The sequence below is a fragment of the Moschus berezovskii genome, chromosome 13 (assembly GCF_049115385.1).
Source record: "Moschus berezovskii isolate FMDL1 chromosome 13, NW_MosBer_1.0, whole genome shotgun sequence".
NCBI lineage: Eukaryota > Metazoa > Chordata > Mammalia > Artiodactyla > Moschidae > Moschus > Moschus berezovskii.
This window is the reverse complement of record NC_142472.1, coordinates 74,136,193-74,162,082: the sequence shown is the minus strand read 5'-3', so window position 1 is coordinate 74,162,082 and position 25,890 is coordinate 74,136,193. Positions and strand designations below refer to the sequence as shown.

Below are 25,890 nucleotides of genomic sequence, written 5' to 3'. Positions count from 1 at the left end.
TAGCTTTGTTTGTCGTGATGCTCTTTAAGGCCCACTTGACTTCATATTCCAAGATGTCTGGTTCCAGGTGAGTGATCACGCCATCATGATTATCTTCGTCGTGAAGATCTTTTTTGTACAGTTCTTCTGAGTATTCTTGCCACCTCTTCTTACTAAAGTAGTAATAGGATCTAGGTTGCATGAGCAAAGACAAGTTTCTAAAACACGTACAAAGCACATGTGGTATCGACATTTGTGTCCAGCTGATTTTTTATGACCTTTCAGGAAATGAACTGTCCCACTCTCAAAAACTAGAGGAACAGTATTAATAAGTAAGTCAAAACCGAAGCCAAATCCGGTAATGATTACAGTACTACATTTGATCTCTATGGACTGTAAAGAAGAATATAAAAACAAGAGAGAAAAACTCAAGAGCTTTTCATTAGAAACTAACACAAACCATTTATACAGAAGCAGTTCATATTTTATTTATAAATTTGTTTAAAAGCATAAAAAGGACTTTTGCTCACATTTGTAGCCTGAATTAAGAAAATAGGGATACAAATCTAAAGGTTCCAGAGCTTCCCCAAACCTGATCTGAGACACAGAAAAAAATTAGCTGTTTAGAAACAGGCAGGCAGCACCCACAGTTCTCACTAACCTGAAAGCATCAAATGACTCCCTGGTATTCTAGCTTACTAACATGACTGTAATTATACTTCCAGTAAGAGGCAAAACCAATTAGAAAAATAATGCAACATTTCACTAGCAGTAGAGATTAAATATGAGTTCAGTAATCTGCGCCTACAAATATGCATAAATAATGACAGGGCGAAGAAACCAGTCATCCTCAGCTGCTCAGCTGAGTGGGTGGGCAGTTGGAGTCAAGGTAAAAAACAGTGAGGCTGAACAAAGCTGCAAGAAAGAAAAACATCTCATGTGGTTTTTCAAGGTCAGTTGACAAAGGCCAGACATAAGCAAATATTTCTCATGTATCCTGGAAGAAAAAGAAAACAAAAATTAGCACCAGCAACAAAACAGAATTCAAAGCCTTTGTAAATCCAAAATGAAGTTCCTCCAAAAAACACTCTGACTACATGACTATTTTTTTTAATGATTTCAAGTCCCAGTGAAATGATTTAATTTTCAAGTTCCATTTCGACTCACAAAATGGTCTCTGTCAACAGTGCATTGGCTTATTGAGTGACAGTTCATCAGCTGTGTTCTGAGAGATAGGCTAACACGGGTGACAACTAATAGTGTTCACAAATATTGTCACCCGCCTCCATAGTTAGAGCAAGGACAGGGCAAATACAGTATGGAGCAGAGCTGCTAAAATGGAAATGTGTGGAGTAGAAGTGCACTGTATTATACAGCAGGAAGGTGACGTCTAAGGGGACCTTGAGGAAAGGAGATAGACTTAAATGAGTTCCTTCCCCCCACCATGTGCAAACAGTCATGTCATCTCCATCAAGCCTCCCAGACTACCAGGCCAAGGTACACCGAGGTTTCAGACTACTGCTCTAACATTCTGGGAAACTAAAATATCAGGTTGCCTCATGGGTCATGGCAAATGCTTAACTGCCCTTGAAGACACAGAATTCAGAGTTTCCACAGCATCTCAAAGGGTCTCACCTACTGGTATCAGAGAAATGATTATTTGAATTGATTCTTTAAATATCCTACCTTCAGTTCAGTTCAGATACATCTTATATGTGATTCAAACAAAAGCTTTGGATGTGTTTTTATTATAGATTTTTGATCTCTTGTATTAGATAAAGAAATTTATTTTCTATACCTAGTTTGTTAGAGATTTTTTACCACAAATGAGTATTGAAATTTATCAAATGCTTTCTCTGTATCTTTTGAGATGTTTCTCCTATAATCTATAGGTGTTTCTCCTATAATTTATGTGGTAAATTATCTTGGCTATTTTTGGTTCTATTTATTTGTGATGAGCCAAACTTACATTTCTGGGATAAGTATATACTATGCTGTTTTTAAAAATTCATTGTTAAATCTGTCAAAATTTTGTTGTGATTTTTTTAATCTATGTTTATGAGTGAGACTGACCTATGATTTTTTTCTATACAGTCTTTGATTTTGATTCTAAGTTACATTCATCCTTTGGAAGAATACTCCTTTCTTTTCATTTATCTGGAAAACATTCTGGACATTTAGAATAATCTGTTTCTTGAACATTTAGTAAAACTTCTCTGTAATATGTGTAGGCCTGGTTTTTATTTTATGGGAAAACAGTCCCTAATCTAGATACAATTTAAATCATTTTGAATCCTACCTACAAAGTGTGAAAGAAACTGTCTCCCCTGTCTTGCAAACAGAGCATGTAGTCAATCTCTTGTATTTTGCCAAATAATGGATAAGAAGTGGTATTTTGGTTTAGTTCTTAATTTGTATTCCTTTTGTTATAAATTCATTGGGTGCTTTAATTTCAAAGATTATACTTTTTATTCCTAGAAGTTCTGTTTTGCTTTCAATCTTCCTTGTTGTCTTTGTCTCTTGTTTTTGCTTATCATTTCAAAGTCAATATTTATTCCAAATGTTTTATACATAGATGTCTTAAATTCAATATCTAATCACTTAAGTATATCAAATCATTTGGTTCTAAATTTCGTCTTAGTGACCCTCAGCCACAGCTATCCGTTTCCTGTCCTTGTTGTAAGTTTCAGTCACTGTGTTATACTTAGGATATATCGGTGAACAAAACAGTCAAAGAGCCCTGCTCTGATGGAATATGGAACATAAATTATCACAGGAGAGAATAATAGTAATTGATCAACAAAACATCTAAGAAAATGATGTTAGAAAATTAGGCCAGAGGTTGCAGAGTGCTATAAAAAAAGAAATGGAGCCTGGAAAGAGAATTGCAGGAGTCTGGCCAAGGAATCCTTGGAACTTAAGAAAATGCTTGAAAGAGAACAAATCATTTGGATGTTTTGGAGAAGAGTATAGAGGGAGCAGCCAGTTCTTAAGTATTCAAAGAACAGCCAAAGAAAGCTGGTGCAGCTGGGAGGAATGAGAAAGAATGGCGGTCGGAGGAGAGTGCCCGAGGAGCAGCAGGGGCTCTAGGTCTTGAGGCACCTGTAAGGATGAGTAATAGACATCCTGTGACTTTTACGCTGAGGACTTTGGCTTTTACTCTGGAGAGTCATCAGAGCCACTGGAGGACTTTGAGCCAAGGAATGACAGCAGATGACTTATTTTTCAGTCTCATGTTGAGAACAAACTCTAGGTGGAAGTGTGGAAGCAAGGACACCATCTAGGAGATGGTTTCAGGAATTGAGATGAGCAATGATGGTGGTTTGGATCAGGATAATAGTGGTGAAGGTGGAGGAAGCTATGAGACTGGATACATTTTGAAGGAAGAGTCAAGGAGGCTTGCCGATGCATCAGATGTAGAGGTGTAAGAGTCAGTCATGCAAACATGAAAAAGTGCAGACAGAGAAGTGGGGTCAAGGGCATCAAAGGTGAAGTTTTAGACATGTTAAGGTTGAAATGTCTCTCAGACACACAAGTAGTGATGTTGGGTAGAAAAATGGATCTGCAAGTCCAGAGGAAGAGATCGAGGCTGGAAGTTGAAATTTGGGAGTAAAAAGCATCAGTTCAGTTCAGTTCAGTAGTTCAGTCATGTCCGACTCTTTGTGACCCCGTGAATCACAGCACGCCAGGCCTCCCTGTCCATCACCAACTCCCGGAGTTCACTCAAACTCATGTCCATCGAGTCGGTGATGCCATCCAGCCATCTCATTCTCTGTCGTCCCCGTCTCCTCCTGCCCCCAATCCCTCCCAGCATCAGAGTCTTTTCCAGTGAGTCAACTCGTCGCATGAGGTGGCCAAAGTATTAGAGTTTCAGCTTTAGCATCAGTCCTTCCAATGAACACCCAGGATTGATCTCCTTTAGAATGGACTGGTTGGCTCTCCTCGCAGTCCAAGGGACTCTGAAGAGTTTTCTCCAGCACCACAGTTCAAAAGCATCAATTCTTCGGCAATCAGCTTTCTTCACAGTCCAACTCTCACATCCATACAAGAAGCATATTGGTATTTAATTTCATGAGAATGAATGAGCCCATGAAGGTATTAAGTGAACGTAAAGAAGGTAGTCCAAGATGTACCCCTGAGGCACTCTAATGTGGAGAGGACAGAAAGATAGAGGGGATTTCAGCAAAGGAGAATGGAAAGCAGCGGTCACTGAAACAAAACCCAGGAGAGTACAGAAGCCAAGTAAACAAAGAATTTCAAAGAGGAGGCAGTGATTTACCATGACAAATGATGCTAATCAGTCAAAAGATGAAGACTGAGAAATAACCACTCGATTTTGCAATGTAGATAATGTTAGTGACCACGAGAAGAACTTTGTGGTTAGACAGAGATGGTCTAAATTCTGATTAGAGGGGGTTTAAGAGAAAAGGGAATAAAGAAATTGGAGACAGGACAAATACCTCAAAGTTTTTCTCTAAAGGGGAACAAAGAGGGCAGTAGCAAAAGGAAAATGGGCATCAATATAATTTAATATTTACATTTTCTGCTGATGAGAATTTTCTAGTCGAGAAGACATGTGACAGTTCGGGAGAGAGGGAGGAGCATTGTTAGAACAAAGTCCCCCAGCGGATGGAAAAGACAGAATCTGTGCCATAACAAAAAGCAGACACAGATGAAGGGATGTCTGTAGTGAAGTGAGGTGGAGATGAGAACCTGGGCAAGTTTTCGCCTCTGTGTCACTGCTTCTTTCACGCAAGTGAAAAGCCAGTGACCACGTTGGACATGGGTATGCCCGTCTTAGTAAGGAATCTCCAGTCATCCTCACTCACATCATATCCTGAGAAAGTGATGCTTCTCTCTATGAGGAACCCAAGTGGAGATTCACAGCTCACTTACCTAAGACCTATCAACAGTCAAGGGAAGCCAGACTCCCACATCCCTATTCCCCTATGGCAGCCCATGAAGTATTCATTTGCTCTCTCCTGTCATCTTCTCTTCAAGCCCAGGTATTTTTCTGTGTATGTGTGCTTAGTCTCTCAGTCGTGTCCAACTCTTTGTGACCCCATGGACTGTAGCCCACTTGGCTTCTCTGTCCACGCGATTCTCCAGGCTAGAATACTGGAGTGGTTTGCCATGTCCTCTTCCAGGGGATCTTCCCAACCCAGGGATTAAACCCAGGTCTCCTGCACGGTAGGCGGATTCTTTACCATCTGAGCCACCAGGGAAGCCCTTTCTGTGTATATGAACCTTCTAAATTGGGGTTATTAAGTACAAGAGAAAATATACAGCAAGTTTCCAAGTCCTGTCCAAAATCTGAATTTCAATCACATTTCACTACTTACAAATTCTTTAAACTTGGATAGAAGTTTAAATTCATAATGTCTTAAATTCATAATGCCCTATTTTCCACATGACTCCTACTCACATATTCTTTTAAGTCAATAATTTGTCAATTTCACACACATTATAAAGATACTGTTTTGATTCTTTTCTATCTTTGTACATTGTCTCTACTCTGAATGCCCTAGTGATACACAGGAGCATACATTATAAATAGACACATCCACTATGCATTCTCTACAATTTGCCTACATTTAATTATCTTCAATATATATACATTTGTGAGATCTATCCATAAATTTTACCCACTAGATGCATTCCAAGGAATCATGCATATCAAATCTCTAACAGATTATTTTCTCAAAAATGATCTTTTGTCCACCAAGTATTTATTAAGGGGTGATCTCCTCTGGAGTTACCAGGTCAGCAAGTACTTGATTATTTTCTCATAATCAAATCTGTCTGAAATCTCAGACAGATTTCTGTCTGTTCCTTTTTTTTATTTAATATGTACAAATACACTTGGGCTTCAATTAAATTGTAAAACCCACTGTGGTTAGTTTTAATTCTGCACACATTGCAAACCCCACAATCCCATACCTTCCAAAGCTTTGGTGCTGTTTAAATAATCTACTGTGCACACAAAACACATTACACACATATTACAACCTAGTCGCAAGGCTTTCTTCCCCAAAATCTGTAAGAACATTTCATTTTCAAAAAGTGCCTGTTGCCATAGGGTTTTTTTAAAATCATTTTGTAGTGAAAAATTAAATACTGATTTCTTTGATGTGCTAGTTTCACTGAAAGAATATGTTACAAGAGAATGCTTACTATTTTTAGAACCATATTTCACTGAAAATCTTCCTGGAAAATAAAATGTTCCTTGGTTTTTATTGTAGGCCTGGGCAAAGGGTGATTTTTTTTTTTTAAAAAGACTTGCAGTCCAGGCAATCACACAGCAAACAAAGGGCAGGTGTCATTTTTTATTGTGGTTGGCATTGGGCTAGAGCTAAAATCAGGACTTTGTCCATCTCTCAGAAGCTATTGTGGAATTTACAGTAATCACCCCAGCTGCCTGCCCACCACACAGCTGAATGGCACACCAAAAAAATATTTATCTGGAGAGAAGGCCACAACATACTTTTTAAATTCTCATTGTTTTTATTCTTCAACTTGGAAATATTTATTTTTTGAGAAAAAAAATAATAAAACTCACCCAGCTGTTACCACTATTCATATTCCAATAACCACCAAAGTGCTGGAGGCCACCTGGTTGACTTTTGCCTTGGAGTCGGTCCAGAAAAGCATTATTTACCCTTTAAAACAATGAAAAATGTGGGTAAGCGGAAAGCTTGCTGCAGGGCTGAGAGATTTCCGAGAACCTAATGTGCTGTCTGAATGGACTGTGGGGACCTCTGCCCCTTTTCTGCTCAGAAGAAATCTATAGACACGTCTTTTCACATTAACCATATGACATGCTGTGAACAGTCCTTTGGTGGAGGTGGTGGTAGTCTTGGCTCAGTCCAAAAGGGGCATAAATTCTTTCCTCCAGAGTTTCACTCACCCACCTCTGCTAGTCCTACAGGAGTCTTGGTCACCCAAACAACCATACCCCTCAGGGCCATGCCAGGTGTGAACCCCAGAGGAGGAAGAAAGATGGAAGCTTCAGCAAGAACTGAAACATGAAGAGAAACCAAACGCAGTTCTGTGGTGCTGTTAATAGTGTTACAAGATAAATGTCTGTCCCATACACCCTGCGCCGCATCGCCAGTCTTTCTAAGGTAAGCCCCTCTAGTGAAAAACAAAAGGGAAACAGGAGGAGAGTGAGAAAAGGGAAAAGCCTGAAGAAGGAGCCCGAGCTCTCCAGAGAGGAAGGGGTGCATCTTTCCCTGATGCCTGATCATACTGGCAGCAGCCAGTTTCAGAAATACAGCCAAACACATAAGAGGTAGAACTAAAAAGAAAGGCGAGAAGTGATTATCCTAACAGTCAGCATAGGGTTACCTGTAGGGTGGCCGTTATATTATGTCATTGGAGCTGGCTACCTGTGTGTCCATTTTATAATCAATCAGTCTGAATATCCTTTTCATGGACTTCTGTGCATTACATATTACAGTTTTTAAATTTAAAAAGGAAAAAGGGCACACCATGCTCTGTGTTGCCCATGTATGGCTGAGCAGTCAGAGACATGGCAGCTGGAGAAATAGCATGGTAATAGGTACCCTATGATGTGAATGGATTATTGAGGAACAGCATCATGAAGGCCATATGCTTCTCAACAGAAACACAGTCCCTGGAGCCCAGAAACCATTCAATCCATGCTTGTTGAAGAGGGGTCAGGCAGGACCCAGTGAGGTGAGCCTCCTTTTTAGTCATAAGTTTAGCGAATATGGTCATGGTGGGTGGCTGTAAGTCAGCATCTGTGTAAGATTTGGGAACTTTGAGGACAGTGACTGCTGAGTGGCAGAGTCAGAGGCTGGGGTTTGCCTATTGGTCTTGCTCAGTGTGTTTAGCTAAAATGCCAACTGTATGTTGACTCAGGTTAGTCTCTGGTTTATGGTTGCTGTTTTCAACTTCAAGCCCCATTTGGCAGTGGTTACATCTTAGTTATTAGAAAGCTTTTTTTTTTTCTTTAATCTCTCACCATAACATCTACCAAGGTGTCATATTCTGGTCAGCCTGATGGTGGTGGTTTAGTTGTTTACTCGTGTCTGACTCTTGCGATCCTGTGGACTGTAGCCTAGAAGGCTCCTCTGTCCATGGGATTATCCAGGCAAGAATACTGCAGTGGATTGCCATTTCCTTCTCCACTGGTCAGCCTAGTTCACTGCAGAACTGAATGTTTATGCCACCTTTTCTAGACCTCTCAGCATGCAGATTGAAATAAGATAACTTAACCGGAGACTTGAATATTAAGGAAGAAGGAACTGGCTTTGATTCTTCTAAAACTATACAACCAATGGTATAATCCATACACCTGGACAGACAGTCCATACACCTGGGGCTGTTTTTATCCAGTCTCTTTGTCAGTAACAAAGACGGACGTCCCCTCAATATCCCTCGTCCCACCTCACATCCAACCCACTAGAATCCTTGTTGGCTCCACCCACTAAACACAGCCTGGATTTACCTATTTATTTCCATGGCCACCATTCTAGTCCAAATCCCTGTCTTATCTCATTTGCCTCTCTTTGTACTCCTGCCCTCTGCAATACATTCTCCACACAACCACTTGAATAAATTATAAAAGGGATCAGGCCTTCCTTTTGTTTAAAACCCTCCCACGGCTTATTAGTCTTAGAATAAAATAACTGACTTACAAAATCTTCTGTTTCCTATCTTTCTTTCCTCATTTTGTAGTCTTCTCTTTCTCACCGTCTATAATCAAATCATTTGGGACTCAGAAAGTTCCAAGCTTATTCCCAATTTAGGGCCTTTGTGTTTGTTGCTATGCTTGATAAGAGGGACATCCCATTGTAATGTTTTGCCCACTTCCCGTCTCTGTGTGCCTGACTCTTGTTCTTGGATGTCACCTCTTCATTGAGGAATGATTGCCTGTAATCTCTCCCTTAGCATCACTTTGTGATGTGGTCCTCATGATGTGCACCACTATCTGAAATAATCTTGCTGCTAAATTGTTAACTTCTATTTATCTCCTCTAGACTGTAAATCCCATGCAGTTGGGGACCTTCTCTGCCTTGTTTACACCTATTCCTAGTGCCTAGAACAAAGCACAGGGTATGCCCTGATTCTTAAGAGGTGAATGAATGAATTGTCCAGGTGCATGGTCCCCACATTAGCCTCTTTCTGTGGCTGCAGCTGCATTGTAAAATTAGCCGTGGTAGTGAGAGTAGTTCATTGTCCACTGCCCTCAATTCACTTAAACACTTTGAAGATGGATGACTTTGTCATGTACACAAGGTGATGTGATTCACTTTTGAGCATGTTATTAAGAGGACAGCAGACTGGGTCAACTAGAGATTACGGGTGGTAAAGAGATTACTTTTTCAATTTCTATCAAGAATTTGTAATAGGGAAGAGCCTTTTGTATTCTATTACAAGTTAATCACTAAAGGGATGTTGCCTATAAGCTTAAATTATACATAATGGCCCATCTCTGAGAACCCTGCTTCTCCAATAATGATCATTAAGCTAAAATACCTTTGTTTAGCTCGCAGGAAACATCCTGACCAGGCCCTCTATTAATGATTGTGGGGAGGAAGAAACTAACACAGAAACTCCAATGACTGACTGGAACCAGGAAATGTTTGACTTTACTCCCTCCCCTTTTAGTAGAAAAGAAGCCTGAATTCTAATTCAGGCAAGACTGGTTCTTTGAGATACACGTCTACCATCTTTTGCCAGCTGTCCAATAATGTTGCTGTTCTTTATCCCAACAACTCATCTCTCAATTTATTGGCCTGTCATGGGACGAAAACTGCGAGCTTGGACTCAGTAACAAATTCAAATGGGGGGAAAAGTACCAGTTTATATTTTTGTTTACTAGTTTTAGAAAATACATATATTTCACTGCTGTCAAGTTAGTGCTCAGGATTTTCTTCAGAGGCTTAACTTGGATAAAAACTATTGTTCAGAGATGATTCATGTTTCAATAAATCAGTTCAGTTCATTCCAATTTCCAGCTTGCAGCCCAGTTCAAGTCCTTCACCCCCAGCGCTCTGTTTTTTCCTGTGAAGTTTTAACTTTCTTCTGTTCCTCAAAAAGTTACACTGGGTCAGGTTCAGGTGCCATCAGGTTCAGTCGTTACAGGATTGGTTGTAAAGCTTGTTAGGAATCTGCATGATTTCTATTATAAAACTCAGGGCTGCATTTTCTGCTATGTGAACTTCCAAACAGTAGAAAACACATCGTCTTCTCGTCGCCAATAAAATTATGTCCCTGGAGAAAACCTAACTTAACAACCCCTTTACCCAAACCACATAGCTTGTATTGCTGCCCTCAGCAGGAATGGACACAGCTATTTTATTCTTTAAGTGACAACTGAATGAGTATTTTCATATGAAAAGATGGAAAAGATCACTGTAAACACCAAAGGACAATACAAACATGAGCTTTTATCAAAAACTGATAGTATAAATAAAATATGTGTAAAGACTTGATCAATTGTTTCAAAACTGGTTTCTGAGTTTATCATCCAGAGAGATTTTATATTGGATTAAATTGGGATCTATATTTAACTAGAATCAATAGAAAGAATAAAAGGTGAAGGAAATAAATAGTGCCATCAATATTTAGGTATTCAGCAATAAGGAAATAAAGGTCAAAGTTCCTATAACAAAAAGTAATCTTTTCGACCTCTAATCAAATAATGCATTTTTATCGGGTGCCCAGTGAAGATTAATTTCTTAGCAGTGGGGCCTATTAATGTGACATATCACTATCTTTAAAATGCCTAAAGCTTTATAATCCAATTAATCCTCAGAAATCCAGAGAAATACTGCCTACTAATAACTGGTGTTATAGAAATATCAGGTTTTTTAATAGAAAGACTTTTAAAGAGAAAAAGTACAAGACTAATTTATGACCTAATTTATTAAAAAAAAGAAAAGGTAGCAGTAAATTTTATGTGGCAGCCTGAATGGTAAGGGGAGTTTGGGGGAGAATCAGTTCAGTTCAGTTGCTTAGTCATGTCCGACTCTGCGACCCCATGGACTGCAGCACGCCTGGCCTCCCTGTCCATCACCAGCTCCCAGAGTTTACCCAAACCCATGTCCATTGAGTCAGTGATGCCATCCAACCATCTCATCCTCTGTTATCCCCTTCTACTCCCACCTTCAATTTTTCCCAGCATCAGGATCTTTTCCAGTGAGTCAGTTCTTTGCATCAGGAAGCCAAAGTATTGAAGTTTCAACTTCAACATCAGTCCTTCCAATGAATATTCAGGACTGATCTCCTTTAGGATGGAGTGGTTGGATCTCCTTGAAGTCCAAGGGACTCTCAAGAGTCTTCTCCAACACCACAGTTCAAAAGCATCAATTCTTCGGCACTCATCTTTCTCTCTAATCCAACTCTCACGTCCATACATGACCACTGGAAAAACTACAGCCTTGACTAGACAGACCTTTGTTGGCAAAGGTCCAACTGTGGGGGAGAATGGATACATGTATATGTATGGCTGAGTCCCTTTGATGTTTAACTGAAACTATCACAGTATTGTTTGTTAACTGGCAATATTCCAATGCAAAATAAAAAGTTCTTAAAATGAAAAATAAAAGAAAAAATAGGTAGTAGTAATGGTTCCCCTTTATCCAACAAAATAGTCTAACCAGTGTATCAGAATTTTGATGTTTCCTTACAACCAGAGAGGGGCTTCCCTGGTGGCTCAGACAGTAAAGAAGCTGCCCGTAATGTAGCAGACCCAGGTTTGATCCCTGGGTCAGGAAGATCCCCTGGAAAAAAAAATGGCAACCCACTCCAGTACTCTTTCCCAGAGAATCCCATGAACAGAGGAGCCTGGTGGGCTACAGTCTATGGGGTCTCAAAGAGTCAGACATAATTGAGTGACTAACACTTTCACTCTTTCACTTTATAACCAGAGAAAAACACATAAATTCACATTTAACATTTTAAAACTATTTTGACAGGACCATGGAAGCAGAATAATCCATTCAAAATAATATGAAAACACAGCCTCAGTTGGCAGGCACAGCAGAATTAGGAACTTCCATTAACACTTTCTAAAGTCTCATTTACAAAATGAAACCACCACAAATTAAAACACCAATACAGTATACTAACACATATATATGGAATTTAGAAAGATGATAATGATAACCCTGTATACAAGACAGCAAAAGAGACACAGATGTATAGAACAGTCTTTTGGACTCTGTGGGAGAGGGTGAGGGTGGGATGATTTGGGAGAATGGCATTGAAACATGTATATTATCATATGTGAAATGAATCGCCAGTCCAGGTTTGATACATGATACAGGATGCTCGGGGCTGGTGTACTGGGATGAACTGGAGGGATGGGATGGGGAGGGAGGTGGGAAGGGGTTTCAAGATGGGGAACACATGTACACCCAGGGCAGATTCATGTCAATGTATGGCAAAACCAATACAATAAAGTAATTAGCCTCCAATTAAAAAAAAAAAGTGAGGAGAAAAAAGAAAAAATAAATAAATAAATAAATCTTATAAACTTAAAAAAAAAAAGAAAAAAAGTACACCTTAGTGATAGTGGGAAGGTTAAACACATAAATGAAGCCCGTCAGTTTCGAAAGAATTTGCTCCTTTAAATCATGAAAGCCTTTATATTAAATTCTTCTCCTGAGACACTCAATCACATGGCAATAAACTCAAATAACCCAACTGCTCACACTAGGAAAATCTAGAATAATGATAGATAAGGTAATTATTAGCACTGACCCAATATCAACATGATATTCTGGGCACTCTTAATGTCTGACATTAGAAATAAGATAAAGATTATTTCCACTATTAAAAATTACTTACTGATTGTAAAAAGTTTTCCCTAATGTATTAGTCAGCATAAAATAACTAATGGTAATTCTTGTTTGAGCTTTTATATTCAGGTATGAGTATCTTACCATCTATACTAGTTCAGTTATTATAAAGTAGTGTACAAATGGTAAGGATTATATAAAAGGATTACTATGCTTTTCTTATGGGAGGCAGATTAAGTATAACCTAAACAAACATAGAGCTTGAGAGCTGAGTCTACTTTCTAGGGTCAGTTTATGCCGCCAGTTCAGAAAAATTGGATATTGCGTGTGTGTGTGTGTGTGTGTGTGTGTGTGTGTGTAGCAGCTGGCATTGTGTGTGTGTGTGTGTGTAGCAGCTGGCATTGTGTGTGTGTGTGTGTGTGTGTGTGTGTAGCAGCTGGCATTCTCACACACCCCAATAATATAATGATTAAAAAACTAATATAGATTCCAAAATCCTGTTCAGTACTACTGTGCTTTCCTAAAACATTGCAACAATTTTATAGGTAATTGTTCTAACCAAGGATGCTTATTTTAGTGATTTATACCTCCTGTGTTCAGCTTGGTGGCTTTTGGTTCTTTCTTCCTCCTGTTGCTGTCGTTTAAATTCCAGTAATTCACCCTAGGAACATTAAAATATGGTTTTCAGTTAACATGGTTGTACAGAAGACACCCAAATCAATTACATATTTAACCTTAGCTAGTACAATATTTCATCTTTGAAACTTACTTAAGTGCCGTTTCCATGTGAAATTGTTTTCTTACATAACTAGGTAGCAAAAATAATTGTGCCTTAGCCAAATAATAGCTGTGAGTGTAAAACTGTGAGATTAAAAAGGCAATGTGCATGTTCAAGCTATTGGACCATTAGGTACAATATACACAGGAGAAAACGCAACGTGAGCCAAACTCACCTGTGTCTTAGAAAGAAAAAAAAACAAATTAATTTCCTTAAGGAATGTTACACAATACTATTTCTTGATAATTTCTTGAGCTTCTTTTTCCCAGCAAATTCACAGTTGCTTACAAATATATATTGGACTCAATTCTGTAGAGCAGTTCCATTAGAAACACATTTTCCATCCTGGAGAATAATCACACAGCTATCACTGACTAGTTATTTCTAAAACTAGCAGAACATGGGAGTGGATGCTTTGCTTCAAATAGGAGGTCATGTTACTCCAACTAAATCTCTAGCTTCTGACATTCTGTCTTCTTGGAAGAGTCAGCAACTTCCACATTCAGATACTGTGCTCACAGTATCAAACCAAACAAATAAGTTGCCCGAGAATCTCAACACTCGACTGCCTAAACTTTAGGCAGACCAAGTTATAACCTCATATCACAGGCAGAAAAAGGCAGAGGGAAATTATCAGGCCCCTGTCATGAGTTAGTGCCTGAGTCAAAGAGGTTTTCTGACTCCGGCACTAACTGAGAGAGAAAATACAGTCACCTCTTGATAAACACATAGCAGCTTGTGTATTTTTTTAACCCCCAAACTTCCATGATGAAAAGTATAAAATAAATCCAAAATTCAGATTGACATTTTATTCTTTTAATTTTATTCTAAGGCCTTCCAACATTGTATAGCCTCCAAAATAAAGACTGGTTTCTTATGCTGTGATAATCCAAATAAGCTACACATTAATCCCTAAAGCACAATATTTAATTCTAATTTCTCCTGAGCACCAATGACAAGGGAAAAAAAAGAGTATTCATTCAGTCATTTCACAAGTATTAAATGCTGAGGCTTGTGCTAGAGACTTACTTTTTCACAGTGGCATAAAGTCTTTCACTTTAATTTCTGCCACTGTATAAGCATAGTTTAAAAATCTACCAAGTAACAGTACTACTTATACTAGGCTCATATTAAAATAAAGGAAGGCCCAATCTTCCCCCTCACCCATACAATCATGTTCAGTTTTTGTGTGTGGTTTCATCTGTCGGTTGTCTTGTTTAAAGCATGAATATTCTTCTGTTTCTTAATTTAAAAAAAAAATAGCATTATCACTTGGCCTCCTACCATGGAGATTTCCATCTCTATTACTACCTCCATCCCAATGCCCACTTCCCTTCCCAGTACACCACCATCCTCATCCTTCATCCTGACAACTTTGTTTCAAGTTTCACTGTGGTGAGGGAAGAGTCCTTACCACTCCTCAGCTAGATTTCAAAGTCACCCTTTTTTCAACTCTATCCCTCTGAGATACCAGGTGCCTCTAATTCCACACCTGTATCAGGACTGCTTCAATATCAGTATTACATTTCTTGAAAATGAGTTCTGCCTTCTCCTGCTTTTCCAGCTTCCAAAATTGTGCTGATAATGTTTTTTGCTGCAGTCTCCTGGTCTGCACTTTTGTTCTACATACTGGCTTATGCCTTTTTAAAAAACATTTCCTTTATTGTCTTTTTAGGGGATCTAGGGAGAGAGGGACTGGAGTTAAGCAAATGAAATGTTTTGAAAGTGCAGTATTTAATCAGACCTTAATATTCTGAAGCAAAAATTACACCGGAATTCTGTTACTTGATCCTCACAACAATTCTCAAAGATAGATAGTGTTTTTTGATGAATGAATGGATAAACATTATTACACTTGTTTTATAGAAGAGGAAACAAAGGATCAGAGACTCAGTTTAAGTGTTTTGTCAAGGGCTAAATGGCTCCTAAGTAACAAAATAAAGACGAGAGCTTAGACTTTTTTGTACCTAATCTATAAAAATGCATCCAGTATAGGCGGTGGAGATAAAGGATAACTTGTCACTAGTTAAGGGGCTTCCCTGGTGGCTCAGAGGTTAAAGTGTCTGCCTGCAATGTGGGAGACCTGGGTTCGATCCCTGGGTCGGGAAGATCCCCTGGAGAAGGAAATGGCAACCCACTCCAGTATTCTTGCCTGGAGAATCCCATGGATGGAGGAGCCTGGTGGGCTACAGTCCACAGGGTCGCGAAGAGTCGGACGTGATCACTAGTTAATCATACTCAAGAATAAACAGCCATATCTAGAACTGTAGAGCCCATTTACATGCAAAAGTTCTAGCAGAGTATATCTAACCTAAGTTCAAACATGAATCCCTCTTGTCAAAGGATACTAATTCTTCCCACTTATATTAACCTGTTTCTCCAAGGAGCAACTTCTATATCTAGCCATTCCAAGTTTGATAAAATGAACCCTGGACAAGCTAAATTAGGACATCAATCCTAAATATGAGACAAAAAAGTATCTAAAAACCTTTGAAACATATATTTTATAGATGTGTATTACCACATATTTCCTTAAAATAATTTTAAGATAATTTTTTCATCCTTGGCAAAAATGATCCTGAAATTTATCTGCTAAAAGATAAATTAGCAAATAGCAATAAAAAAATTCTTGAAAAAGAGAAATGAGTGAGAACCAGCTTTCCCAAATATTAAAACATATCATGAAACTGCAGTAATTAAAACAATTTGATTGAGTTCAGGAAAAGACTTACTACATGGAAGCACAGCTTACCATAAGTTGTTTTGCTAAACCCTCACAGGAGAGATAGTTTAGTGAATGATGATGGACTAGCTGACTACTGTGAGAAAAAATCAGAACAAGATCCTTTATTTTTATATCAAAATAAATTTTACAGAGCCCCAGGACTTGAACTTAAAAGATGGAATCGTAGAAGTTTCCAAAGGAGGCATGGGTAAGTTTATTTATAAACTTGAAATGAGGAAGGTACAGGCTCTTGAAATAAAAGGATTAATAAATTTGGCTACATCAAAATTCAAAACTTCAAATGGGATAAAAACTTAAAAAGACGTCTATGACACACATAGGCTAATTCAGTTATTCTTTCATTCAGTCATTCAACAATATCTGAGTGCATATTGTGAGGCAGGCTTGCATCTATGTGGCGGGGATACAATAACAAGACAGAGGAGATCCTTGCTCCTTAAGAGTTTATATTCTAAAAAAAGAGAAGGCCATGAATAAGTGAGAAAAATATCCACCAATAATCCTATGCAGAGGATTAAACATGCTGTTGTGAGGCTCAGTGACTCAGTTCTTATTTTAGGTGGAGGCTCAGGGAAGGCCTAAGAAGGAAGTTAAAGACCTTACATAAACCAATAAAGAAAACACAGCCACCAAACAGAAAAAGGGCCAAGCAAAGGAAGAGGAAGTTGGCAGCTAAATCACAGAATGCCTGTAAATTTAAAAATAGTTATCATTTTCACACATACTCAAAGAATATAAATCAGAACAATGAGATAAAGTTTTTCTTCTATCCTGTTGACAAAAACTAGAAAAGTTTGATAGAGAATCAGGTACATTCCAGCACTATGGTGGAGTGTCTAAGTTAATAAAAAATTAGTTTTTGGAGAGCAGTAACCATAAATATGTAAAATTTACACATCCTTTGCAGAATGTTCAAAGATGTGTAAAAGGAGAGGCACATCTGAATTACTGAAACAGTTACAAGTTTAAGAGAAAGACTTCATGCACATTTACAAGGACCTGGCACAGTAAAGTATGGCAGCATCCACACAATGGAATATTATGCAACAGATCCAAAGAATCAGACAGATGGCAGAGAGGGGGTGCCTATGATAAGATCTCTAAGATACATTAAATGATAAAAGTAATGTTCAGAGCACTTTGGAGGGTACTGTTCCATGTAAATAGAAATGATACACATATATCCATTTTTAACTTTTATATGCTGGTATACATATCTTAGACATTTTTATGGTAAAACACATACTAAAATGTTAATTGTAACTATCATTGGAGCTCCAAGCGTGGCAGGTAGGTAGGCAGAGAAAGGGAACTTTAATATCATAAGTAGTGTTTGTTGTTTTAATCTTAGAACCATGTGAACATTACTTCCTCAGATTATCAAGAAAGGTTTGTATCTGTGTGGGAGACCATTTCTGTTTCTTTCTGCTTTCCTTTATTTAAAAATCCCCATGGATATCTAGTTTTTAATACACAAAAATGTAAAAGAGCATAACACAACATCATGAAGCCAAGAACTGTCAGGGAAGGCAAAAAGGAGGACAGGAGGAGGCTAGCACAGAGCGTCCTGCTACAGAGGCGAGGACGGGAGGGGAGAGGACACAGAGCGGGAGGGGGCGGGAGGGGGCCGACGAGGCGCCTCCACGCAGGACCACGGCTCCAGGTGGCGGGAGGGGGCGCTCGCGCTCCGCTGCGCTCAGGGTTTTTATTCTACAAGCAGCAAAGCGTGTTTACTAGGGAGAGGCTGGTTTTCCTTTGGTGCCACGAAGGATAATTTCAACTAATTAATTTCTTCTGCTGAGCTGACAGCCACTGCAGATGCATCTGTATGCTTTATAAGCATATTCCCGGTTCACTGATGCGGTTCTCACCCAGAAGTGCAACACCTCCTTGGACAGATACAAAACAGGTCGTTCCTGTTCCAAGGACTGAGCTTTGGGCACTAAGAAAATAAAAATGCTCTCCAAGTCGGAGGGACACGACACACAGCATCTGGGACACTGTCAAATCTCGTCTCACTCAACACATATTTGTGAAGCACCAACCATTTTCCAGACACCTGGATTGAGGCTGAGGTACAGATGCAAAGAAGACCCACCTCCAACCTGAAGGAAATCACAGAATAATGAGGAAGACAGACCCGGGAAACAACTGTGACACAAAACAGAAAGAAACGCATCGCTGGACACAAGTTCAAGCAACATGACAGAGTAAGAAGGAAGGGATACAAACTAGAGACAAGGAGCAAATGTTCCCGAACGTTCGACATTTTAAGTGCACCCACGAAGGCTCCCAGGGGAAAGACCATGTGTCTTCTCCCTCTCTGCCTGCTGCCCTGCGTTCAGACGGAGCTCCTTACAGAGAAGGTACTTAAGTCCTCTGATAAATAAAATCTCATTTTGGAGACGCTAAAGCAGAACCTCCTGTAAACACTGGCCAAGTCAGTTCAGTTCAGTTCAGTCGCCCAGTTGTGTCCGACTCTTGGTGACCCCATGGAATTTCCCAGGCAAGAACACTGGAGTGAGTAGCCATTCCCTGCTCCAGGGGATCTCCCCAACCTAGGGATTGAACCCAGGCCTCCTGCACCGCAGACGGGTTCTTCACCAGCTGAGCCACCAGGGGGAGTGTTTAGTGAATGAGGGCGACGCTGCAATGTGCCGCGGCCTGTGCCGGCGCTGCTGGGACCGCTCTTACTGGAGGAGGGCTGTGATGCAGCAGTGCTGGGGGCCCGAGCTGACGGCAGGACGCTGTCAGAGGCTACAGAAATCACTTCTCTGTGTTGCATTCTACCAAAGGCTCGCCTCAACAACAAACAGGTGTGTACGAGGCCGGATGTGTGAGAAAGCTGATGAGTTTAAAGGCATATTCCAAAGCAAGGCTGTGGTGATTGCAGACTAGGACAGGGTCATTTTAAAATCGTATTCGAATTCCAGTGGGGCATGTTCTGACATGCTTCAGTTTGACTGCATTATATGTAAACATTAATGTGTCATCACCAGGGCAGACCTGCTTCTCCCAGGAGAGAATGTTCTCTCAACTCAACAAGGGGAAAAGGATAGTGGAAGCAGGAGAGTTGATGCCAGGAACTTCAAGAACCCCTACCTTTGGATGTTTAAAAAAACAACAAAAAACAGGAGAAGAGTTTGGGGCCGGGGACAGCTTAGAGGAGCCTTGGTTCTTCAGCTCCCCAAAGTAATGCCTTTCCCCAGAATGACGTTGGCTATGAGAAAAAGTGGAAATGAACTCAAATTATTGAGAGGAAACCAACCAAATCCAAGAAAGGAAAATACTCATGGGTAAAGTAGGAGAGTGGAAAAATAGCATTAATAATGTGTACTACTCTCTTACTGGGCTGTGCTAAATCGCTTCTGTCATGTCCGACTCTACGATCCTATGGAACATAGCCCGCCAGGCTCCCCTGTCCGTGGGATTCTCCAGGCAAGAATACTTGAGTGGGTTGCCATGCCCTTCTCCAGGAGATCTTCCAGACCCAGGGATCGAACCCAAATCTCTTACGTCTCCTCAGTGGCAAGCGTGTTCTTTACCACTAGTGTCACCTGGGAAGCCCCCCTCTCTTACTAGTTATTGTTAATTCTGTCATTATTTAATATAAAGAAATGGACTTTCAACTACAATAGTCATTGAGTTCTCTCCCACCCAGAAATACTTCCTATCAAATTTCTTCCAACTTATAAAAAATATTTTTTATCATAAAACTTGCTTTTATATGATGGAAAATGTAAAAAGTATAGAAATTATGAGGAAAAATATAATAATCACTCATAAAAACTCTCCAGCCAGAGATAAGCTCCTTTAACATGTCAGTATATTTTCTTCATTTCCTGATTTACATACATACAGAGATTGTAACTGCTTCTCACCACCTCGGGTCACATTTGCAGGCTTACCACATGCCAGGCATTAAGCTGAACTCTCCACATGCTCACTCTCAGGTAATCTTCCAGTGTCATGAGGTCAACAGCATGACTATCATCCATAACAGATGATGTTTAGAAAGAGAAAGTAATCCGCACAAAGTACAGCAAGAGAAGAGGCAGGCTTCAAAACTCACCCAGACTCTATTTTATAATCACTTTTTTGTTCATTTTCACATAGGTAAGCATATTCTTACATCATTGAAGCATAGTAGTCACTGTTGCATGGTATTCCAGACTTCAAAATCCTCAACTTCTCTACTGCTGAAAAATTATTTTAAACCTCCCATTAAGCTAATATTAAATATAAACAATCATATCCATACAGCTTGCGTGCATTTCTGATTATTTCCTCAGAATAGATGTATACCTTTTAGATCTAAGACTTTTATTTTAGGAAACTCTTTAGAATTTGATACTGTCAGAGAGTCCTTTGGTGCCCCTCTTAGCAGCAGCAGTACGAGGGAGTCTGTAATGTTTTTTAATAGCTAATAATGTAAACCCTCCTCACCCCAGCAAACACACAAATTATTTCTTATTTAATCTTGTGATTATTCTCTCAGTTGAAGTGTAGATATGGTTTTTCAAACTACGTCAAATTCCACTGAAATTTTTACTGGAATTGCATTAAACTCACTAATCAATTTGGACAGAACTGTAGATATTACAGTATTGAATTTTACCACTCAGAGTATCAGCCATACCTACTTTATTCAAATTGACGTTAATGGATTACAGGAAAGTTCTGAGGTATTTCGGGGCTTTTTAGGTTTGGGGGTTTTGGATGTGGTTTTTTTTTTTAGGGATTGAGCAATTTTTTATATTGTTGCTTTTTTATGAAATCTTTCTATCCCCTATTTTCTTATTAATTTTTACTAATATTTGAGGGCATTATTGATTCTTACATATATGTTTTATGCTGTGCTTAGTCACTTAGTCATGTCGGACTCTTTGTGACCCTATGGACTGTAGCCCACCAGGCTTCTCTGTCCATGGGGGATTCTCCAAGAAAGAATTGTGGAGTGGGTTGACATACCCTCCTCCAGGGATCTTCCCAACCCAGGGACTGAGCCCAGGTCACCCGCATTGCAGGCAAATTCTTTGCCATCTGAGCAACAAGGGAAGCCCAAGAATACTAGAGCAGGTAGCCTATCCCTTGCTGCAGGGGATCTTCCCAACCCAGGAATCAAACCATTGTCTCCTCCATTGCAGATAGATTCTTTACCAGCTGAGCTACCAGGGAAACCCTAAAAAATATGGAATGCTTCATGAATTTGCGTGTCATATATATATGAAGTGAAGTGAAATGAAAGTCACTCAGTCATGTCTGACTTTGCGACCCCATGGACCACACAGTTCATGGAATTCTCCAGGTCAGTATACTGGAGTGGGTTGGCCTTTCCCTACTCCAGGGGATCTTCCCAACCCAGGGATCAAACCCAGGTCTCCTGCATTGCATGTGGATTCTTTACCAGCTGAGCTTCCCTTGTAGCTCAGTTGGTAAAGAATCTGCCTGCAATGCAGGAGACCTGGGTTTGATCCCTGGGTTGGGAAGATCCCCTGGAGAAGGAAATGGCAACCCACTCCAGTTTACTTGCCTGGAAAATCTCATGGACAGAGGAGCCTGGAGGGCTGCAGTCCATGGGGTCGCAAAGAGTCGGGCATGACTGAGCGACTAACACACACACCACAAAGGAAACCCGTATACATACATATAAAATCAGCTCATTTAGTTCCATTTGTTTAAGCAATTTTCAGTTGATTCTCTTGGGTTGTACAAGCAGATTGCTCTCATCTATAAATAATAACTTTTGTTTCCAATAATTAGATAAAACTCCTTTTCTATTTTTGTCCTATCAGGTTGGCTAAAACAATTCTCAACCTTGTCCCATGCAATACTGAAGCTTTCTTCCCCTTCTCTAGAAAAGAGTTTTTCATCAAATAACACTAAAAAGCATTAGGTTAGAATTCCCAGAACAAATATTAGTTGGTGGTAAGGGTTGCAGATACTTTTATGTTGTTCACTGTTCTAATATCTTACCACTGAACTTAATGTTGGTTATTGGTTTGAAAGACTATATGAATGTTAAGGGGAAAAAAATTATCTCTAGCTTACTATGTTTTTGTTTTTTTTTTTAACTGATAGATTTTAACCTACCAGTGCCCATTTTTGGCAACTTCAGAGGTAGTCAAATTCTTTTTCTCTCATGATCTCTTTTTCTTTCATATTTCAGTCTTCCTTTGTGGCTCAGCTCATAAAGAATCCACCTGCAATGCAGGAGACCTGGGTTTGATCCCTGGGTTGGGAAGATCCCCTGGAGAAGGGAAAGGCTACCCACTCCAGTATTCTGGCCTGGAGAATTCCGTGGACTGTACAGTCCATGGGGTCACAAAGAGTCAAACACAACTGAGCAACTTTCACTATCATATTGCAGTGATATAAAAAGTTATATAGGTAGTCATCTTTGCACTCCTAGAATAAACTTAATTTTCTATGTAAATGATATGAGAAAAAAATACCATTAGCTAGAATTTTCTTTCAGATGTTAATCTCTAAAAATCTGTGTGTGTTGTGTATGTGTGTGTCCCTTTACCAAGTTGTGACATCATGAGAATGACAGTTAAATAATATGAATTATAAATTATTTCATCTTTTTTCTTGCTCTGAAACAACTTGTAGAACACAGGGAAAAAATATGTTTCTTGAAAATTCAAATGAACCTGCCTGTAAATTTATCCAAATTTACCTTGTTTAGGGAAAGTAATTCTCAGAAAACTTTGAAATCGCTTGCATTTTTGTCTTTAATTCTTTGAGTCAGTTTAGAGTCTTACATTTTCTCATAAAACCATTCACTTAATCTTTTCTAAAACTATGGTTCTAGCCCCTCATTTATACTGTTGTGTATTTGCATTTTTACTAATATTTTCTTGATTAGACTTACCAGAGATTTGTTCATTTTGTTGACCTTATCAAAGAAGAAGCCGTTGGATTTTAACAACAGCTGTTTCATCAAGTTTTTTTTTAATTAATTTTTTTTCTGAATTACTTCCCTTCAGTATTGTTTATGGTTCTTGTTTTAAATTCTTAGGTTGGATACTTTAATTTGTTTCTGTTTTGAGTACTGATTGGATTTAAAGTTGTGATTTTTCTTTTTCTGAGTACAGCTTTGAGAGGATTCCCTATAAGCTGCTCTCACCATAATATCTAATATAGTCTACAATCATTTTCTCTGTCATTGAATAATTTAAGTATGTTTTCATGTTTTGGATTGTTTTTACTTTTCAAATGACTGTATAAAATCAATAATCATGCAAAATCAGTAAGTGCACTCAACTTATCAGAAAAATTTTAAATTCATTGTAGGTAGAAAAGGGATAAAATAAATTATATGGATAAACAAGTATGCAGGATCAACTGGGTCTGATATAGCTGTGTTTCTAAAGGAGATCTGAGAGCAGCTAAAGATGACCAGTTGGAGAAGTGCTTTGAGAAGAGCTTGACGGTGAGTTCTTCCTCTCCCACACTGGCATACACAGCAGCCCGCACTGACATAGTCCCCTGGGTAACACAGAATGGAGGAGGGGTCCTGAGCTCAGAGAAACAGGACAGTGTCCCAGTACATGCTGACCGCAGGCAAACAAGAGGCTGCCACATGCAGAAGATTGGCTTCTGTATGTAAATGGTATGGACCTAACAGAAGCAGAAGATATTAAGAAGAGGTGGCAAGAATACACAGAAGAACTGTACAAAAAAGATCTTCACAACCAAGATAATCAAGATAACGTGATCACTGACCTAGAGCCAGACATCTTGGAATGTGAAGTCAAGTGGGCCTTAGAAAGCATCACTACGAACAAAGCTAGTGGAGGTGATGGAATTCCAGTTGAGCTATTTCAAATCCTGAAAGATGATGCTGTGAAAGTGCTGCACTCAATATGCCAGCAAATTTGGAAACCTCAGCAGTGGCCACAGGACTGGAAAAGGTCAGTCTTCATTCCAATCCCAAAGAAAGGCAATGACAAAGAATGCTCAAACTACTGCACAATTGCACTCATCTCACATGCTAGTAAAGTCATGCTCAAAATTCTCCACGCCAGGCTTCAGCAAAATGTGAACCGTGAACTCCCAGATGTTCAAGCAGAAAAGGCAGAGGCACCAGAGATCAAATTGCCAACATCCGCTGGATCATGGAGAAAGCAAGAGAGTTCCAGAAAACCATCTATTTCTGCTTCATTGACTATGCCAAAGCCTTTGACTGTGTGGATCACAATAAACTGTGGAAAATTCTTAAAGACATGGGAATACCAGACCACCTGACCTGCCTCTTGAGAAACCTGTATGCAGTTCAGGAAGCAACAGTCAGAACTGGACATGGAACAACAGACTGGTTCCAAATAGGAAAAGGAGTGCGTCAAGGTTGTATATTGTCACCTTGCTTATTTAACTTCTATGCAGAGTACATCATGAGGAACGCTGGGCTGGAAAAAGCACAAGCTGGAATCAAGATTGCTGGGAGAAATATCAATAACCTCAGATATGCAGATGACACCACCCTTATGGCAGAAAGTGAAGAGGAACTCAGGAGCCTCTTGATGAAAGTAAAAGAGGAGAGTGAAAAGGTTGGCTTGAAGCTCAACATTCAGAAAACAAAGATCATGGCATCTGGTCCCATCACTTCATGGGAAATAGATGGGGAAACAGTGGAAACAGTGTCAGGCTTTATTTTTGGGGGCTCCAAAATCACTGTGGATGCTGATTGCAGCCATGAAATTAAAAGACGCTTACTCCTTGGAAGGAAAGTTATGACCAACCTAGGTAGTATATTAAAAAGCAGAGACATTACTTTGCCAAAAAAGGTCCGTCTAGTCAAGGCTATGGTTTTTCCTGTGGTCATGTATGGATGTGAGAGTTGGACTGTGAAGAAAGCTGATCGTCGAATAATTAATGCTTTTGAACTGTGGTGTTGGAGAAGACTCTTGAGAGTCCCTTGGACTGCAAGGAGATCCAACCAGTCCATTCTAAAGGAGATCAATCCTGGGTGTTCATTGGAAGGACTGATGCTGAAGCTGAAACTCCAATACTTTGGCCACCTCATGTGACGAGTTGACTCACTGGAAAAGACTCTGATGCTGGGAGGGATTGGGGGCGGGAGGAGAAGGGGGCGACAGAGAATGAGATGGCTGGATGGCATCACCGACTCGATGGACATGAATTTGAGTGAACTCCGGGAGTTGGTGATGGACAGGGAGGCCTGGCGTGCTGTGATTCATGGGGTCGCAAAGAGTCGGTCATGACTGAGCAACTGAACTGAACTGACTGAACTAAACTTGGCCAGGGGCTTTCTTGTTGGCTCAAATGGTAAAGGATCTGCCCCAAGTGCAGGAAATCTGGGTTCAGTCCCTGGGTTGGGAAGATCACCTGGGAAAGGGAATGGCAACCCCCTCCAGTTTTCTTGCCTGGAGAATCCCATGGATAGAGGAGCCTGGTGGGCTACAGTCTATGGGGTCACAAAGAGTCAGACACAGCTTAGCAACTAATACTTTCACATGTCCAAAGAAACATGAGGAGATAACCAAGAATCACCAAACATTTGAGAGAGAGAACTGCATGAGATAAAACTTACATCAGAAAGGAAAAAATTACTGTTAAAATAGTAAGTAGAAAATGATTGTATGACT

At 39.7% G+C, this 25,890-nt stretch overlaps 1 protein-coding gene across 1 annotated transcript in view; it reads right to left on the bottom strand.

Annotated features, from left to right (window-relative positions):
• Positions 1-498: 498 nt before the first annotated feature.
• The window catches only part of EPSTI1 (epithelial stromal interaction 1), a 98,540-nt gene continuing 73,148 nt past the window's right edge, over positions 499-25,890 (bottom strand). Inside the window, exons 9-11 of the mRNA XM_055426039.2 lie at positions 13,340-13,413; positions 6,539-6,638; positions 499-976 (exon numbers count right to left, since the gene is read on the bottom strand). Coding sequence (XP_055282014.1) covers positions 968-976; positions 6,539-6,638; positions 13,340-13,413 — 183 coding nt within the window. The 3' untranslated portion in view covers positions 499-967. The remainder of the gene's footprint in view (positions 977-6,538; positions 6,639-13,339; positions 13,414-25,890) is intronic.